The 21355-nt window shown below is 41.3% G+C and overlaps 1 protein-coding gene across 7 annotated transcripts in view; it reads right to left on the minus strand.

Moving 5' to 3' along the window:
- The window catches only part of LOC18426021 (alcohol dehydrogenase class-3), a 75612-nt gene extending 69632 nt beyond the window's left edge, over positions 1-5980 (minus strand). For all 7 annotated transcript variants that reach the window (XR_016059604.1, XM_088872490.1, XM_020662286.2 and 4 more), the window contains exons 1-2: positions 5875-5980; positions 5510-5646 (exon numbers count right to left, since the gene is read on the minus strand). Coding sequence is in view for 6 of the 7 variants with exons in the window: in XM_006830554.4 (XP_006830617.2) it covers positions 5510-5646; positions 5875-5908 (171 nt within the window). In the remaining variant the exon portion in view is untranslated. The remainder of the gene's footprint in view (positions 1-5509; positions 5647-5874) is intronic.
- Between the last annotated feature and the right edge of the window lie 15375 nt (positions 5981-21355).

Consider the following 21355-nt stretch of genomic DNA (forward strand, 5'->3'; position numbering starts at 1 on the left):
TTAACTTTACTCAATTCTAATATCAGCTCTTTACAATGAAGGGACCTTTCCCCTTTAAATACAAGTGAAATAATAAAAAATAAAATAAAACAAAAAACACACATTTATCTCTCTCCTACAATTTTAAACTTCTCTTTACGTACTTTACCTATTTCCTCTCTCAAACTTCCCTTCCTCATCTCTTTCTTTATTTTCCCTTTCATGATCTTTATCAAACCATTAAGAGATAACAACCTTAACCCCCACAAATCATGATCCTTATGAAACCGCCATTAGGAGATAACAACCTCAACCCCTACAAAAATAGAAACTATTTCTCAAAAAAATTTATCCTAACCACCCATAAAGCTACAACAAAAGAAGTTAAAAATAACCCTTAAGAAAACTCAAGTCTCAAATAACACCTTTTCTAAAATTTAAAAAAATATAAAACAAAAAAATTAAACAACGTAGATTTTTATTTGCATTAATCTCTCGGGGTTGGTGGATTTGAGTAAAGAATTTGGGTCTTGTGAAAATATTTTTTGGGGTGAACTCCCTTGCAAACCCTGAGAAGGTACATTCTCTCACACTTTTATTTTATTTTTATTGTTTGGTTTGTTATTATTTCTCCCTACATCAGTTGGTATCTGAGCATGTAGGTCCAACTTTTTGCAATGCCACTGAAAGCTAATCTTGCTATGGATGATCGTTTGGGTTAAGCTTTCAAAAGTTTGACCAAAGTCATGGAGGATGTTCGTGAAAGTTTAACCTAAGTCATGATGTTCGAACATAATTTTGTAAAATGAATCAATGGTTACAACAGTTGGAGGACACCATCCACCAAGAAGAGGACGCTCGCAACCATATGGATGTGGCGTCAAAACTCACTGTAGAGGCGAAACAAGTTATCGATCGACCCGGGCTACTAATCCCGATCGTAACGAAGAAATTTACAAACAAGATCTGTCTTATGATGCATCAACATGATCTTGGTATTCAGCTCGATTTTCTCAAGTTGAATAGGATGTGAGTTTAATACCGAAATCTCGTGGACGCTATATGGGACGCAGATCTTGCTTGTGAATTTCTTCATTACAATCGGGATCGACACCCTGGGTCTGTCGTGGGACTACTGGTGCAAAATAGATATGGTTGCGAGCACCCTCTTCTGTATTAACATTGTTCTCCAACCGTTGTAACCACTGATTAATTTCACGTACTTTGGTTCGAACATCCTCTATGACTTTGGTCAAACTGTCACGAACATCCTCCATGACTTTGGAGAAAATTTCTATAGCTTGTCCCAAAACGATCAGCCATAGCAGGATTAGCATTCGGTGGCATGGTAAAGAACTGGATCTACTTGTTCTGATACCAACTGATGTAGGGAAAAATAATAATAAATCAAGAAATAACAATAAAATAAAATTTTTAGAGAATATACCCTCTCAAGGTCTGCACAGGAATCCACCTCAAAAATATATTTCCACAAGTTCAATTTTACTCAATTCACCGCTCTCCTTACAATAAGGGACTTCTTCCTTTTAAATACATTTAGAACAAAATAAATAAATAAATAAATAAATAAAAACACACTTCTCTCCTTTTAAAACTCTTTTCTTTCCTAAAACGATAACCTTTCTAACTACATATTTATCAAAAGTTAGACTTTCTAACTAAAAGATTGACTTTCTAAAGATTAGAACGTGTCATCTAAAGATTGTCTTTATTTCTCTGTATCTAAAAGATAACTCCTAAAATTCAAAAGTAAATATCCTTTATACCCCTCAAATCTCCACAACAAAAAAATATAAAAATAATACTAAATAAACTAACAACCTAAATAATACCAAATCTAAAATCAAGAAAATATAAAAATAAAAAAAATACAAAAAACACCGATTTTTTATTTGCATCATATAACCCCAAACAACACACATAATTGCATTTCCCTTCTTCAAGTGCATGAATTCAGTTCATGAATTTCAATTCAACTCAAGGTTTTAAAAATCGCCCATCCGGCCAATACAGATCGGTTTTCCAAGGGACCGCCCCAGTTTCCTTAATATATCAAGAATCAGGTGGTTCCAGAAAAATTTGGACGGCTCTCCTACAAAACCAGCCAGTTCTTTCTAAGAATCGCAACTAACTTGAGTTGAACCGGTTACAGGTCCCAATCTTTTATTTTTCTTTTTTATTTTCTTCAAATTTATAATTTTTTTTTAAGAGAAGGCTGGTCCACCCCTCTATGCAAAGAGAAACCCTCCATTTATTTGTGTGGGCCCATTACATTCGTTGGGCAGCTAAACAGCCTGCTCACCACCCCATCCCATTAGTCATTTTATATCCTGGCCACCCTATATTGCTCTTCAAGTTCCTGAAGTGGGACTAAAGCAAGGTTTCCACATCGGGGGCCTTGAATAAAATACTTGTCAATCTAAGTTAGGCCTAAATCATGAGGTCTATTCATTGATTTCATATGAAGTTGAATGTAAAACCATAGTTGGTCGAAACGCTTGGGAATCCGAATCGTTTTAGGAATCGCGGCCGGCTAGAAGATTCCTACCTTAGGAATCGTTGTCCGTACAATAGGAATCGCTGGGAATGAGATTCCTAGTTTTGAGAATCATGTTTTGATCGAAATAGCTCTAAGTTTCATCCACATATGGAATCGAGATTCCCATTCCCCTAGAATCAACACTCCAAGAGTCGAGATTCATTAATATGTGGAATCGAGTTTCCGACATCTATAGAATCAAGTTTCTGACATTTGTGGACCAGAGATATGTTGTTGTTTTGAATCGTGATTCTAACATATATGGAATCAAGTTTCTGAAGTATATGAATTAGAGATCCATGCCAGTTTGAGATCGAAATTTATAATAATATGGACTATGGAATGTGTTTGACAACACCTATCAGAAATCGAGATTTCATTTTTATGGAGAAGGAAGCCACAAGCATATCTTGAGCCTCATCAACTTTAGAACTTACATTGGATGTCTCTTATGAGAAGGTTTCCCAAATTTTAAAGTGATTGAGCTGATTATTGAACTTACAATCATTAGACAAGTATTTCTAAATTGTGATTTTGACTTCATTATTATAAAGACAAAATAGGATTATATCTACGCCATGTTTTTACCTTTAATTGTATGTGTTGTATTCACTAGTTATATTTTAAAATTTAAAATAAAGGCCACCCAGGGTGACACAAGTAAAATAATGACTGCAACCACTAGAAGCATTCGAAGGAAGATTTCTACTCCAATTGATGTGGAATCAAGATTTAATCCTCACTGAAATCCAAATTCGATATATTTGGGAATGTCTACCCACAATTAATGGGTTCAAGTTTCTAAAGATGTGTTGGATCGAGATTCTGAAATTAACGAATCAAATTTCCTGGGTTCCGCTAAATGGTTTCTAAAGATGTGTTGAATCGAGATTCCGAAATTAAAGAATCGAGTTTCTTTGGTTTCGAAAAATGGTTTCTAAAGATAAGATTCTAAAATTAAGGAATCGAGTTTCCTTGGGTTACGAAAAATAGTTTCCACGGAGATTCCTTAATGGAAACGCGGAATCGAGTTTCGAAACTAGAAACGCGAGGTCGGTGGAGAGATTCCGGTAACTATGTGTAAAACACATGCGCACGCACAATCAAAAGGAGATAATTTCCTTTTGTTTATTTTTTATGTTTATTTTTACTTTTGATCGTCAATTACAGATAATTCCTTCTTAGACAATGCTAGGTTTATACGTTTCTTATAGATGCCCCAACAAATGTGGACTTTGATCATAAATGGAGGCATGTACATAAGAACCACGACAGGATTTGATGAACTCAAACCTATTCGCAGTTTCAGAATTATTGTTCTTACAAGTTAAAGCTGGAACCAAATCACAAAATCAGGTATTTCATAAAGTATTCTGACCATATGATAGAGGCATCATATGTGATGCAATTTGCGAGAAAGCATCATTCACATAGTGCAAATACAAAAGGAGCTTATTGTAGCGCCCCCCCCCCCCCCCCCAATTTTGTTTGTGCTTGATAGTTGAGTCTCAAGCGTTGATGTTATCCTAAAGCAATGGTGAGCCATGAGATTGAAATTAAATCAGTTGTATATGGTAGCCAACACTTCCCTTAAAACAAAACAATTTAGTTCGACAATAATTGTAACATCTTCGATCAAAGAACAAAAGAGAATAATAAACCCACATTCTTGTGAGTAATTCACATAGTATTTGACAAACAACTCATACTCTATGTGCAAAAGAAAGTTACTATAACTACAACAATGAACAAATGCGTGATATGAAAAAAAGGAGAATGCTAGGCCACCATTTACTTACGACAGTAAAATTACACAACAAAGACAAAACAATTGGTATATGCTTAAGCATGTATTAGTTAAACACACTAGAGAATTTCCAGGAACCAATGAAATAACATGTCTAGGTTTCAAAAATTAGTCATCTAATAATATGAGCATATTGATCAAATCTAAAGTACTAGAGTAGTAGCAAAACTACTAAAATTTAGAGATCATGTTCCCCTCTTAAAAGCATTGATAGATTCATGTTATTTCATGGTCTTCTACATATAAACTTAGACTAAGGGAAAAAAAAACACAAAGCACGCCTTGAGGTGTATATGTTACACTATTTTGTAAAAGATCCAAACGGATAGAAATCTCAAGCATGTAAAATGCTCTTTACAGAAAAATTTAATAGAAATAGCCCTTCAGGATTCCTCTAAAAACAGAATTTAAATGACTATTTACGTGTATCTTTCTTCCCAAACAGCGAAACTTCAACAGATAACTAGGCAATACCAAAACCATGATCGTTTGCTCCTAAAACAATGATAACTAACATGATAGTGCAACAAAGTACATAGGGATATGTAAAGAAACAATAATGACCCTATGTAAAGAAACAATAATGATACTAATAACAACAACAGCGATGGCTCCTCAGAACAACTACTTATGAAGGTAAGGCTTCTTTGGATTCTATCTATTATTTCCAATATCCAATAAGACTCATCAAACTTCATGAAATTGGTCCTATTTCTAACGAGTAAAGCCAAAATCAGATTGGAGCAACATAAGATCAGATTATGACTTGCATTGACTGTATTTCTAGGTCATCTCGAGTACAAAAACTTTCCAGCATAAATATTACTTCCTGCATACTTTCCTACAATAACAATAGAGCATTACTCCACAAGTAACAAGCAAGAACTGAAATACATTTAGGTAAGCACAACTTATCATTAATTTCCTTTCTTTATAAGTGTAGTAGATAACGCACATTAAACCAGTCAGAATTTTTTTATTTTTTTTGAGAAACAAAACCAGCCAGAAATTTACAAAGCACAAAGAGTTATAGACATTGTTTTAGAACGCCATTCTCCAGCACCACGAGGAAGGTGGTTATACTAAAAGGGAAAATCAGTGATCCAGACAAACACCCATATGGGCGTCTGAACTCACAGACAGACAGAGAGAGAGAGTCAAACCTGTCCAGACCAAGTGTATATATCAGTGTGGCAAAGAGCCGAAAAGAGGATCTTAACGCGAACCTCTCCGGCTTGTGGAGGCGCAACCTGGACATCCTCTATCACTAAGGGCTTGTTCGGCTCCCACGCCACAGCAGCTTAAAATAACAACCAAAAAAGACATCACAAATGACAAGGCAAATACCATTCCCTGATCCAATAACAAAGATCCCAAATGCAGCACAAAAGACATTCCCTAATTCCTACTGAATCAGAAAGGAAATTCCTTTCCCAATAAAGAGAGAAAGAAAAAGAGAGAGAGATAGGAGTGGAAGACGTAGTCGTGTGGAGTGTGAGAGAGGGAAAGCTAAGTTCAGAGAGAGTACCTTTGCAGGTGATAACCTGACCTTGTGTTGCCATGACTCCACTGGTTCAAGAGCAGTAAAGAAGAGCCCAAAATACAATTTCCTCGCTCGCCAGCTACCACTCGTTGGCATAATGTGGTCCAGAGCTTCTAATTAAACAGCAGAATCCACAAATGCCCTTACTCCACCATGGAAATAACGCTAGTGCCGGGGTTTGTTTGCTTCTTCAGTTGGTTTTTCCATTTATTGTTATTTTTATTTTCATTTCTAAACACGATCACTTTTTCAATTGTAAAGGTCAGGAAAGTTGTCCAGACCGTACCTAACAAATCGCCTAATGAGACGACAAGCCATGTGACCTGCAAGGAAGGCATTTGGATAGGAAGTTTGAGGGAACAATTATATTTTTATAAAACTTGATGGGTAGTGATTTCATGCAACCGTTGTATAATAATATAATACAATAATCTTCAAAAATTATTGTAAAGCTATTTGTTTGATCCAAATTTTGAAATATACACTTTTTTTCATTCTAATAAACAATCACAAAAAGGAAAAAATTGAAAACAAAACCTAAAGAGTATGTTTTTAACCTAATTAACATCGGTCGTTTATTTTGATAAGATGTTCAGATCTAGGTTTTAGTTGGATTTTTTTTTTTTTTCAATTTTTTTAGATGCCTTTATTATCATTAGATGCACAATGTTAAAAAAGAAACAAATGATTTTGAGTTTGTAAAAGCTAAGATCTTGAAATTCACTAAATGAATGGTCTAGATTTGATATTAGAGGGGACTGATTTTGACCATATCTAGGGTTCAAATTGAACTTTTTTTTTAGGATTGATTATTTAAATGAAGATAGTGTGTGTACAAAATTTTGGATCATACAAATACCACAAATATGGTTTTTTTGAAGTGTGGTTGCATTATACTACGATACAACCATTGCATGAAATCACTGCCCAAACTTGATATACTTGTAGTTATCTATCTACTATATATTAAACAAGAGGGGTTCACCTTCTATTTTTTCACATGTGTTTCTTATATTGATCATTTTGTGTACTTAATTCTTAAATTATTTCATGATTTCATCGTTATCCCTTAACTATCTCCTTGAATTTCAAACTTCTATGAACTCGCTTCTTTTCCTTTTTATAAATGTGTTTCTCTCTCTCCTTAAATATCGAGGACCTACTCTTGAGCGAGGGGGAAAAAAACATGTATGAGTACAAATTTAAGAAAGAAAAAAAATTAATGGAGGAATATTTGTTAGGACTTTAAGATAGAGATTAGGACTTTAAGAAAGAAGGAAATCTTTATATTTATATGAATATATCATATGCTCTTATCTTTAGAGATTTTAGAATAATCTCTATTGAATCTCATTCTTTAAATAAAATAGGAGAGTTTTAAGGATGTAGAGATTTTTGAATAATAAGTTAAAAAGAGATAGGCATAGAGAGACATCTTTTGAAATGGTGCGTCAAGTTTTGTTAACATGAGTTTTCAAAAACCAAACTACCAAAACAACATCCATGTGAGAGCAATTTTACAAATTTGAACATCCCATAATTGCTGCTCACACTACAAGACATAGAATATGAACATTGTTAACTCCTTCCTTTTCTCTCTTTCTTTATATTCTCCTAGTCTCACTTATTCTCTCTCTCAACTATCCTCACTAATATCTCATTTTACACCATTGTTTACCCTATCTCTCTCTTCTTTTGTTTTTTTATAATATTAGAAACTTTTATTAACGATGTGCTGAAACAATATAGAATTACAATGCAGAAATTAGAATATCATAAATAGACAAAGAGTAAAAGAAGACCATCTTTAGCTAAGCTATCTGCAGCTCCATTGCCCTCACGATAAACATGGCAAAAAGAGATTTGTAGGTCCAAGGTAGAGCAAAGATCTAAGATTTTCAGTCCAAAACCATGAAGAGTCCAAGTAATTTTTTGCTCCAACTTACACCATTTAATGACAATGAGTGAATCTCCTTCAATAAGAACATTTCTCAATATTCTCTTACTGACAATAAGTTCCAGTCCTTGCAGAAGGGAGCAAATTTCAGCCCGATTGGCCACGGTGATATCACAAGGACCTGTATATGAGAAAATAATGAAACCCTCACACTCCCTAAGCAATCCTCCAATTCTAGCTAGTCCCAGATTACCAAAGAAGCTACCATCAAAATTAAGCTTGAGAGAGCATTCAAGGGGAGGTTTCCAAACATAGTGCGAGCGACAGATTGGTGTAAAAGAGAAGACCAAATTCTTAAGGTTAACAAAAATGTCAACCTTCGAAATTCCTCGCCCCTCACTAGTGGAAGAAAACCAATGCCAGAGAGTCTGAAGGATGTGATCTTTAACATCTTCAATATTAAGAGATACCCCAACAAAAGTTCTCCTATTGCGCTCCAACCAAATTTGCCAGATGATATTACTTCTAAACTTTTTCCCAATTAGAACTCCTTTTGAGGGTGTTATACGTCATTTTTGACGTACCTTAGTCCCTCAAGCAAATAAAGGAGAGGGCCGGCGACAACCTAATCACAGCGGTACGCAAGACATGGTTACACGGGGGTAGTAGCCGAGAATAAGCCTCGAACAAGAATGACCAAGGGAATAATACTTGTGTGCCCAAGGGGCAAAATCTTATTCCACCGTCATGGACACAAAGGCTAGATAACGCTCTAAACGACTACTGTCGTCACCTTCCAAAGAGAAGCTGGCCTGAGCTCAATCGGGTCAACCCAGCAACATTAAGCCCGCCCCATCGTGAAGTAGGGCAGAGGCACGCTTTCGCCATACGCCCTCACCAAACCAGTCAATGGCCATGGAGATTTCTGGCCACTCCTCGACGAGCTCGTGACTCCTTCCCTGCAGCAGAAGAGTGGCTAAGGCCTCAAACGCTAGCAAAGCCTCAACCGCACAGACCCCCAAAGCGAGCAAACATGAAGACAAGTATGCCCTACGAAGGAAGAAAGACGGCCTGAATTCATGGACGCTGCAATCTTCAAAATGACGTCTTGGCCCTCATAGAAAACTTGGCCGCGTGGAAACCAAGACAAAAAAGAACACTCCCAGAAAGAAACCCAAGTCAACATGACAAGCGGCGTTCAAAACAAAACAGAAAAGACACGAAACCCAAGGTCACAGAAGAAATAAAAAAATCCCTTGTCGCCGGAATCCCTTTTCTGGTGATCTCTCGAATATCACAAAGCAAAGACTAAAAAGCAAACTGAACTTGTTGCAAAAACACTGAAAGGAACTTGCCCTGTCTCGCAATCAACACAAAGACACCGCATATCAAGAAAGAAACCATTGAAAAGTTCATAAAACTAACCGAACTCCTTCCCTCACGAAAGAGATTGTCGAAGCACGATCAAAAGAGATCAAAACGATCACAAGAAAATGAACGTTGAGAATATAGCAATAGATTGACCGAACTCACACTGCAAGTATCCGAAAAGAGCTCTTGAAGTTTGACAATGGCGGCGGGCTCCTCAAGGAAGGACAAGTCTGTCATTTACACAAAAGAGTTTATGGCCATTTTGGTCATTGTACCCAATTTTGGGACTTTATTTTAAATTCTTTTAATTGTATTTAGGCTTTGTTTTTTAGTATCCACCTCTGTTTGGTGAGAACTCTATATAAATAAGCTTAGGTCAATTGTAAAAAGGGGATTATAATTCAATAAAGAAGAGACATGAAGCTTGCTTTTGTTTGTCTTTTCTCTTAACCATAGCATCCCAAAGAGAGGAGAGAGAAAACTTTTGCAAAAGAGAAATACCCCCAACCACGTAGGTATACACCTCTCTTCTCTTGAAGATATCTAACATCACCAAAACTTTCTCCCTTCCCCTCTAAACATGTAATCCCGCACACATACAAAACTGCGCGGGCGCGAGCAAGTCAAAGTGCTCAAACCAATGTGCGGCCGTGTCTAGCCCCCTCTTTTCTAGGACAGTTTAACCGAACCAAGGAAACCCCCTGCTCGCCTGTTCGACTATCCGAAGAGACATCGCTGGAAGAGAGTCAATCCAAAGAAGAATTGAGACATCCATTGAAATTTAAACATGAGAGGGGAGAAAAGAGTTGATAACGTTTGAAGAGAGTCCCTAATCAAACCATGCTGGTGAACAGTCGAAAGGCCTTCGTAACTGATCTAAGAGGGCGAACCGCCCGAACGTGTCCCACGAACCCTCAACGATGAGGTGAGTAAATTGACATTCTCTCGTCGTAAAATCTCTCTCTTTGTTGGTATCCTATCCGCGCTCGAGAAAGCACGCGTGCGAGCCTTCTGCAGTTGTTTGAGAGAGGATTTCCTCCCCGCGTCTCGCCCGAGGGACCAAGAGAAAATCAGGCCCCGACCAACTGGCGACTCCATTGGGGACACACCACCCTGTAGTTGGCTCGGACTGTTTTCAGACGAAAACCCTCTTCTCCTATCTTTCTAAAATTTCAATGAATTCCCACTCTTCTTCTCTTTTCCAAATCGAGGACTGTCTCATCCCCATATCAATGGCTCATTCTTTCACGAGTGGGTTAGCTGGTCCTGCTATCTTAGTCCAACCTAAGATAACTCGGAGTGTGGGCATCCATGCCCCTACTCCTTCCTCCGCCCACATTTGGAGGGAACCCAGTGAGGTTAACTCTAAGGGTTGCGCCGCAGCCACTCTCCCACGCCCTCATGACTGGCACCTTGTCAGCTGTAAACCAAGGCGAGGGTTCCTCGCTGCCCTTCCCTGCCGTTCGGTAGACCCCAATAGGGCTGCCACCTCCACGGGCGCCCATAAACTAGGTCTGCCCATGCCACACACCATCGGTGCATGTGCGTCCTCCTTCGCACACACCAACATCACAACTGATGGTCTGACCATCACTGTGACAAATCGGGATAGATGTCAGTCCATTTCAATCCCCTTCACCCATTGTGGGTCACCTCAGACCCAAACTCACCACACGCGGTCTGCCGACCGCCTACATGCCACGTAATAACTCAGCGCTCAGGGCAACACAAACGGTGGACCCAGATGAGCACACAAGCTTCGGACCAACTGAAGAGCCCGAAAACCAGTGCACATGCATGTCGAGGGCCCTAAGGTCTGCCAAACCCACCGGGCAGGCATCCCAAGTGTTCAGTCCCCCACAGCACGAAGGGACGGGCCCAATATCGTCCCAAACACTCCGATAGATCGCACACACTCGTGCAGGAACAAGCACCCCATTGACGAGAGGCACGACACACTAAAGGTCCAAGCTGATGGCCAAATACCGTTGTGACGACCTAAAACTTTTGGAACAAAATATATATATATATATATATATATATATATATATATATATATATATATATATTAATGGTGTTAATAGAAATAAATACAAAATAAATAAATAAATAAAATAAAATAAATAAATAAAATATTTACAGGAAATAAATAATTTTGAAGTGATAATTCATTATGTCGAAAATAATTAGTATTTTCTCATAATGATTAGTATTATACCCAATATTCATTGGCCGGTAACTTCACATTTTCTTTGAGTATGCCAAATAATAGAAGCATTAGCTTTTTTATAAAAATGTTTCAATAATAACAAAAGTTTTGGATGGTGCAATTGTATTTGGGTGGACCTTAGGTCCACCACCAATTACTTCAAGGTTTTACATGGAAAGTTGGTTTTGGCCATTAGGTGGCAACTCAACAACCCAATTCACATTCCATTAACACTTCTTAATTGAGGTGTCACGAATGCCTTTTTCTTCTCTCTCTCTACTTTTCTCTCTTTATGTATGTTTCCCTCTTTTTCTCTCTCTAAACTTCAATTGAACCATGCCATCTTCCCTTGCTTAAACCCTATGTTACTGCAGCGGAAATACTTGCTTGGTGTTGCGCTTCTTGCACACTATTGACTGAGGTACACTATAAACAAACTACTTTAAGGGCCCAAAAAGAAACAGGTCAGACCCTGGTTGATATAGCTTGTTTCACCTCCCATTTGGCATGATCCCCACAATACACTACAAGGGAAGGGAATTAATGTTACTCCATCATCAGACAAGGATTCCTTATTTCTGGGTAACCTTGGCAAAGAATGGGGCTTCGAGATGATGAGGATATTGTAGCGATTTATCTAGCCTTGCCACCTAGCAGTGTGGATTCTTGTGCCTATAAGCGATCTCATTGTCTCGAAGAGTAATCTTTTAGTAAAAATTGTGATATTTTATCTATTGTTAAAAAATTTAAATGTTGTAAATTCTAGAAAATAAATTTATTTTTCCTGCCTATTGTTCAGAATTTTAAATACGGTAAATTATTAGAAATAAATGTGATATTTGCGCTTTTAGTAAAATTATGAGATTTCCTTCTATTGTTTTTGAATATTTAGACATTGTAGAATTCATATGCAAATGTCTGCCTTATTATTTGAAAAATTGATATTTTTACACTTGATTGTAGTATTGCCTATGGAATGATTGTTTACAAATTGGCAATTCCATAAATTGGGATAATTCCTTATTTAAGTTTGGATTCTCATAAAAGTTTGTTTATTGATACTAGACTGTTATCATGTTAGATTTCAAGAATGTTCTTCAGAACTGTTACCTTTCAGAAATTATTGCATAAAATGTTTAAATGGCTACTTAGAGATATTTCAATGGAAGTGATTGTTATTAAATTGCTTCAAGTGAATTCATGTTAATATTTTTCAATGATACTTCGCATATATGATATTGTTGCTTTCTGATGTTTAAAGAGTTTCAGAGATAATTTGAGTATAAGTGGACCAGCAGGGATCGTTACGACCTATTTGGTTATGCCGGTATGGACTATTTGGACTCATCCAGGATGCCAGTGAGGTATGATCAGACCTGCAGGGATTGTTAGGACCTATCCGGTTACAGCGGTAGGGACTATTTGGACTCATCCGGGACACTGGTGAGGTATGTTTGGACTTGCAGGGATTGTTTAGACCGATGCGGTAGGGGATATTTGGACTCATCCGCTACGCTGGTGAGGTACAATTGGACCTGTAAGGGTTGTTTGGACCCATCAGAACGCTGATGGGGTATATAGGTGACCTACTTGGGACGTCAGTAGGGTATTTTATGAAATCCTTTGAATTATGCATCTCTGTTAAAATGTTTATACGTATTTTCTTCATTTGCATTATGTTTAACTGCGGATTTGTGAAAAAATGAGATTGTTATTCATAAATGTTTTTGTTCGAAATGCTCCTCCTCATGTTGTTTTTTTTTAATCTGCATTCTTTAGAAAATGTTTATATCTTCCAACCATGATTATTTTTAGGACCATGATGATCACTTACTGAGTAGCCAAACTCACAAAACTATGGTAAATATTTTTTAGGGTAATTGCAGTCTCATAGTTAAATGCACATCAGGACCAGCTTGTGAAGAAGATAAAGTCATGTGATAACTAAATTTTTCTTTGTAACTTTTGTTTAACTTCACCACTGTAAGTTTTTGTTCTATCAACAGATTTATACCTAGACTTCACGTGAATACCAAATGTGAGCAAACTTTGTACAAATTTTAATTAATAGATAAATTTGTTTTGGTACAAGATATATTAATAGGAATTTGAATTTTTTCTAGTATAAGAATAGTCTATCGCACCTCGGGAATGTTAGAAATCTTGGGGTGTGACAACCGCCCACTGTTTGGCTCTCAAAAAAGTTCCCCACGAGCACGATCCTTTCAACTTTGCCCATGTTATACTAGCAAGATCCCCCTCGAGGCAGGCCTCGGGGCATGCCACACTTGAAGAGAACCGACCGACTGGCCCCTCACTTGGGAAGGCGACCACCACAAAAAGCGAGCGTAGGGTCATTCACCATGAAAATCAACCCACTCCCTCAACACAAGCAAGCGAGGCAAGCTTAGATGGCCTCACATGGAAGACAAGCTTGAACGTTTGACCACAGAAGGTCAGTTGAAGGAAAACTAATTCTACCTGCTACGAGACGCAGACGGACTCACGGTGGATGACGTCGTTGAATGTCGCGTTGTCGAGATACGTGAAGATGAGTTCAACCCACCTGATTCGCAAAACTCAGGCGAACTGGATCAAGTTGAAGAGATATGGCACCAGGGTTGTCACACGCCCATCCGAATAGAGCAATGGCTCCAAGGCCTCCAAAATCGCTCTCGACAAAGTCTCGTCCTCCTGGCCACCGGGAGCCTATACTCACACGGGCTGCGAGGCAATCTCAGGCTCAGATAGGATAGGCTCACCCATTTCTGATTGGTATCCCGAACCGAGGCACTACGAGGCCCAGGATCGCCCCTCCAGCGGAGCAGTCGAGTCTCGGCAAATAGGTCGAAGCAATGGTCGTAAGCCACAAAGAAGGGAAACATGAAAATCCACCTGGAGGTATCAAAAGTATGTTAAAAGATATCCTTGATAAGATCAAAGGACTGGAAGACACTCGTACCACGGTGCCTCCCCACCAAGAACCTCCCCACCAAGAAGTGAATTCTCCCCACGAACTCTAATACGATGAACGAGAGAGGTCACATCCACCTCCCATGGGCCAGACATCGACACACCATGACCCACACACCTTCTTCCAAGATCAGCATAACGCAGCCTCCCATGCAGCATCAACAACCTTCACCTAAGAAGATGTCCAAAGGATGATGAACGAGAGCATCCAAGGCCTCCAAGTGTCAAAAACACCCGAGAGGCACCAATACAAAAAGCCTTTGCTGCCTTTGATTGACAGGTCCCCTTCCCCACTGGATATTAGAAAAGGAAACTACCAGTCTTCGACGAAACGTGATAACCACAACAACACATGGCCCACTTCATGTCTGCATGTCAAGAATTAGCCGCGGACACCAAGGTATTCTTACGACAGTTCGTCGAAACACTCGAGGGACCCTCATTCAAATGATATGCATGGCTACCACCAAATTTAGTCCACTCTTGGGAGGAGATGGAACAACTCTTCTACAAACGCTTCTTCAAGCCGAATTGGAAGTCCAAACCATAGAACTCCTCACTATGATGCAAGAGCCATACGAGTCAGTAGGAAAATATTTCCAGAGATGGCGTGACCTCTCCATGTGCCTGAGCAACCCCCTGAGTGAAACGGATGCGGTGCAAACATGTGTAATGAACATGAAGCGAGAAATCGCCTTGCATGTCGAGGGTCTAACCCCACCACCTTCTCCGACAAGATCACCAAAGCTGTTAAGATTGTAAGTTTATTAAAACACCATGGAGGAGACCGAGCCCAAAGCTCGGGCACCAGCCAAGCTTATAACACCGGGGGCAACAGGTCAAATCTTCGCACCAACCAACCAAAGAATGTGATCAGTGCGGTCATGACAATCGTGCCTCTCGATGCTAAACCCGCAATTAATGCTACCCCTTTGCCAACCCTAGACATGTCACGAGGGTTACTGACTAAAGCCCAGACGGACTCACAATAGCAAGTCCATCAGAAACAGAATTATAATAATGTGTCGCCGCCACAAAAATATCACCAAACTGAGGAGTTCTTGCGCAGACTGAATCTGAAGTACATCTTCAATACGGAGTGGGTCCCGACTCTCCTGAAAATGCTTCTCAAACAAGAGATGTTGGTACTCCCCGTCGTCAGGAAGCCAGAACAAGCCAAAACTGTGCTTACCATTGGATGTTAGGGCACCCAGTCCAAGATTGCATCCAGTTGAAAGAGCACATCGAGACCCTGATCCAAAATAGGCAAATCGACCTAGAAAGCATCAAGAAAGCTTTTGAGGCCCCAGAAGTCTCTCACATGGTCACAATCTAGGAGGAGTCAACCAGCGACTCTCCTGCAACAAAACTGCCTCCTGAGCAATTTTCTACCATATTCGACATGATGGCCCAACACGAGATGATAGCGCCTCGCCCTCCCAAAAAACAAAGATCAAATGTGAAAAAAGCCACAACCCTTGGTGTCAATACCACTAACGAAGGGGCCATGACTTGGCTAATTGTAGGGCATTCCGCTTTATCTTAAAAAACTACATCCAAATCGGTCAAATAGTTCTAAGGGATGAACAACCCCCACAACCACAAGAAAACCAAGAAAGGCAGACCCCCTTAGAGGAAGAGTCTCACTCGACTCAATCCCTGCTCTATAAGAGCAGAAAGGTCTGAAGACCTAAGGCCCAATTGGTCCCAAAGGCAAGACCTTAAAATTGCCTTCCAAAAAACAGAAAAGCATCATCATCATCATCAACCAAAACAAATCTTCATTCATTATAGCCGAAAAGTTATAAAAGGATCCGAGCGAAGCTCAAAAAGCCCATAGAAGAAAAGAAAACAAGATGAACAAGAAGAGGAGGAGTAGGAAAGCCCCGCGCTTTCAGAAAAGATCAAGAGACTCCTCAATCATCGCTTTTAGCTTCTCTGCGCGCCGAACCATGACCTGCTTCTCTTCCCGAAGGCAAGAGATCTCCTGGGCAGTCGAATTGGCCAAGTTAGCAACTTTCACATCACGCGACCGCTGATGTAACACCTCCCAGCTGGAGTCTCGACAAGATCTTAGTGAGGCCACCCGAGCTTGCAATTCATCCATCTCAGCCTTCAGGATCTCGAACTCCCTAGAAAGGCTCGCAACCTCCTCCGAAAAGGAGTCCCGCTCTGAAACAAGCCGAGCCCGTGTTTGTGTGTGCTGCCACACTAGGCCTTGCTGGTCGGTCAAATCCTTCTCCAAGGTATCTAAGCGCCTCTCGAAAGATGCATGTGCTGCATCTTCACATGAAAGGGCTTTGGTTCCGCAGTCACTGAGATCTTGCAGTAGCCCATCAAGGCAGTCAAAGATTTCTCCATCGGGCAACACACCCCTCAAGCTAGCTACACAAGCCCTGATAGCCTCTATCATTTCCCCAAGGTCCAATAAAGAACACCCCTTTAACCCCTGAAGACCTGAATAGAGCATCCTCGTCATTATGAATGCTTTGGAGCCTGAAGACGGCTGCAGAGGAGCAGAAATGCCAATCACGTCTAGGGGAGACACATCAAGCACATGGTTTCTAAAGGCGAGGGGTGTCATGGCCTCTGAACCAGCACGAAGCCCAAGAAGAGGACTTCCCAGAGGCCCTCCCGAGGCAGGTGAATCCGAGGACTGTGCTGCCGGTGAACCAGAAGGACGAGCCCTTAAGGTGCCCACTTCTTCCTGTGTAGCTTCTGATGCAGGCAGAACAGACATCGCAGGGTGTGCAGGAGACACAACATGGCTGCTAACGGCAGGAGTCACACTGACCTCAACCTTCGACATAGGGTTTCTCGAGCCATGCCCTGAACTAAGTAAAGATGCGCTCAACCACCCAGGCCAACTATCAGTCGAACGTGACATTGCTGTAGGAATTGAAGGTGATGCAGCTGGAGGAGAGTCTGGAGCCCTATGAGCTCTTGATCGAGCTCGCCTCGTATGGGTTGGCACTGAAGACACCGTTGCTGAAGGCAAGTCTTCCTTATTCGAAAGGCTCCCTCGTTCCCGAGAAGAGGGGACGGACGAAGACTCTCTCCCCCTTTTTCTCTTTCTCTCTCTCTCTCCTTATCTTGCCTCTCCTTGGGAGGAGTGCTCTTGGGCTTAACAGAAGCAGGAGCCCTCGGAGCACGATTAGCCCATCCAGACAAGTCAGAACGGGATTCACCCTCAATTCGAGCAGGCGGAGCAGAGGCAAGCCCTTCTTCGTGGGATGGGTCCACACCCATTTCGCTCCAACCAAAAGTTGCCTCTAGGTTGTCAAAGAAAGACCGTGTCCTTATCTTCAAAGAAAGTAGTTTCATCCCCGCCTCATCCCCGCTTAATGAACGAGGCTTGACCAGTTCTTGCCAGTTGGCAGGGACATGATCCAAGCAAAAAATAACGGAGAAAGGACGAGGAACGAAGTGCCTTCCGGCCCTGCCGTTGCATCTGGAGCCACTGACGGCTTGCCATGGATGAGCTACGTCCCAATATTCAGCATTAGAGGAATACCACCATTGTCGATAGCCCACAGTCGTGTGGCCTACACGGCCATAATGGGGAACCACAAACATGCTCTACTCAGGGAGAAGAAGACAAGTCTCTCAAGCCATACACATGTTGAGGTCAGTCCAGACCTCGTGACTTGTGCCAGAGGTCTCATGATCATGCAACGCCCCCTTCTTCCCATATTTCTTTGAGAAAGAAATGGCAACACAACATCCTTGATCAAGGCCATGCTGGCATGCAAAATGGTGAGGGAAGTAACCCTTCAACCTCTTGCACCCCACTCCTTCTAACGGAAGGATGCAACCTCGGACGCTTACGAGCTACATGGCGTCTCTTGTCTCGGTAACCGCCTTATTAAGTGTGAGGCCAAAGGTGTCGATAAAAATATTGTTGGAGGGACTACGAATAGGAAAGGTCTCTCACGAGTGAAGAAGGATGCATCAATCAGGAGCTCAAGAACTGCATCTGGTTCTATAACCACAACCTTCATCCCAGCAATCTTCAGCATATGTGGGCATGTTGCTGTTGCGAGGTTCCCATTAAGCTCGTATGCCCCAGGATATTATGCAGAAAGCCACCTGAAGACATAATGCACGGGGAAGCTCATGGTAAAGCGCCCCAGGAAGCCTTCACCCAGGAAGACCTCGCTGCTATTGTCCTTCGAAGGGACTTTTCCACAAGAAATGGACCCTAACGTGTGAAAGATGCTACACAAGACCGGCTAGGCCAGTGCTAAGCCAGTGCCATGGGCCATCATGCAGGCTGCATAAAAACAACCAGGCCGAATGACATAACCCTTTGCCCCTGAAAGAGCGAACTTGCATAAGAAGAGGGACAAGTAAGCGGCCAAGTACACTCGGTCCCGCACATTCTGCCTCAGAGGGGTAATCGCCTTCTTCAAAGCCTTGATTGCTGCCGCCCGCTGAGACTTGTTTGCCCATGAGACGCTTGAGCCTACGTCCTCACCCTCTTGGTGGTTACCATTAAAGTAATCTCGCCATGCTTCAAAATGTACCCCACCAGTTTTAGGTTGCGACTCTGAGTATAGGAGCTAATAAATCTCGAACAGCTCACTAAGACTCGAAGGAGCCTGCTTACCCTTGATGGGATTGCCCCCAAAGATGGCCTCGTTGCTAGGACAAATTCCTCATACTCCTCCCCCAGCAAGGGAAGGCCACCTACAAAATAGAAATCAAGTAGGGTGATTCCTGCCTCACCCTCTTGCAAAAGCCAGCTATTGGTACAGAAACACCATGTCTCTAAAAGAGCCTTCACCGTGTTTGAACATCGGTCAGAGTAGCCAGCCGAGCATTGACATGTTGCAGTTAGACCACATTTCTTCAAAGTACCGGTGAAAGAATCCAACACGTCCAACATCCAAGTACTGTACCAGACCAGGTACTGGTGCTTCCCTTCAAAACGAAGACCTGGCTTCGCCATCCTCCTCTTCCCCAATGTAGGCATACTCTCATCGGAAGGAGAATGCCTATGTAGAGCATGATAAAATGCTACGTCGTCCCTCTGAATGAGGGGTTCCTTGTCGGCATCTCCATCAAGGCAGAGCTTCGCGCTCTCTCCTGCAAAGGTGATACTAGAGGGCCATGAGACTCCTGGCTAGGCTCAAGCTCTCCTAGAGAAGTTGCTCTCGCCAGAGATACCCCAGTGTAGAGGTTCGACCCTAACTCGCCAATGCAAGGGAGCTGGTTCACATTAAGGATCCGCACTGCAAAAAAAAAAAAAAAAGAGAGAAGGGATGAGACAACCATGCCTGTCATACTAAGATCGACAACATGAGGACAAATGGAAAGCTAAGAAGGAAGACCAAGAAAGCCGGTCACAACTAAAGAAAAGGAAAAAGCCCTATCAAGAGGAGGGGCTGAACTAGTACTAGCTATTATCGCTGAGAACCTGCACCACCAAAGATATCCTCCCTAGAAAAAGATGGCAAAGAAAGGAAGGCATGCAAACAAGGGACAAAACAAAATAAGAGGCAAGGATGCAAGAAAAATATAACAAGGAAGGGAAAATAGGAACTAGTCCTCCTGAGTCAACGGTAAAAAGCTCCGATGAAAGACCAAGGAATGCCTCTCACCAACCCTCTTATAATCGCGAGCAGGAAGAGGAATCGCATAGAAGCTAGCCGCAAGACACGCGTCCCATTCACGAAAGAACACCAAGCGGCACGCGAAGCAAAACGCCCTGTGAAAATAGGGCCCACGAAGCGTCAAACGTGAGAAATGTCACATGGTTCAGGGGTACGACAGTACTAAACTTCATGCGCAATGAAAGCGCCGCACGAACAAGGAAGATCATGCTCATCCCGAGGAGAGCAGCCATGCAACAATTAAAAGCACCACGATCATCCCAAAGAGTGCCGCCAACTCAAATCGTGATTATTCCTTGCACATGACACCCCGAGAAGATGTATGCAACACTCTCTCTACTTTTCAAGAAATTTCAAACTACCCTAGAAACACATCACTTATTTTAATATACCGATACACACTCACACACCCACAAGTGAGGGAACTTCATTCCTCACGCTACTCACACACTCAAGAAGGAGGCATTTGAGCCATCCAAGTAAGGCAAATCATGCATTTAAAAAAAAAAAAGAAAAAATTGTGTTTTCCTTGTAGAGCTACCTGTCTCCACTTACAGGTAGGAGCAAAGGCTAAAACCCGAAAAGAGAAGGAAAAAGGGCACAGAAGTCGACAAAGAAGGAACAAGGAGAAAATCTGCTGAAAAAAGGAGCACTCAAGCCAAAGAGAAAGAGGATTTATTAATAAACAAGGGGAAGTACAAATTTCTGTTACAACGAAACCATCTTTGAAATAGCCCTTTATCAAAAAGAAAAACTGCTTCTACATGATGTCTATGAAAGCTGCTTCTATTTCCTTAAGGCACAAATGACTGGTCATTCTTGTTGAAAAGGAATTGAACACCAAGAAAAACAAAGGCATAACTCCGCAAGGGCAGGATCCTTCGCTTTAAAGACAACTTGGAATACTTAGATAAAAGGACCTCCCTCGTGCGAGCTATGAAGCTGCGCCTTCTAAGCTGACAGCCATCTCTAGGAAGCAACCTCGTTCTCTCTAAACAAGGCCTTAGAAGAACCAACAAAAATTTTGTTCCTTCTTGCGACAAAGTGAAGGTGAAAAAGGGGCATCATCAAAAGAAAGCCAGAACAGGACACTCCTCTCATTATAACTGGTGGCTTATCCAAGCACCAAACAATGGACACGACCAAATTCCTCATTTGGTCGATCTTCACCACCAAAGGGACGGCCAAGTCAAAAGCTTCACGACCCTATTGTACGTCATTTTTGACGTACATCCATGAGCTCAGGCGAATAAGAAGAGAGACAGCGACAGTCTTATCTAGCGAGTTCACGAAACACTCGCAGACCAAGATTGTGCCGAAAATAAAGCCTTCAGACAAGTGATCTAGGTGCGGTTCCCTCTCACCAAAGAATAACACTTCACTATAGCCCTATGCTAGCAG

Source organism: Amborella trichopoda, chromosome 7, assembly GCF_054954075.1.
Source record: "Amborella trichopoda isolate Santa Cruz 75 chromosome 7, AtrichopodaSantaCruz75HAP2 v2.0, whole genome shotgun sequence".
Taxonomy (NCBI): Eukaryota; Viridiplantae; Streptophyta; class Magnoliopsida; order Amborellales; family Amborellaceae; genus Amborella; species Amborella trichopoda.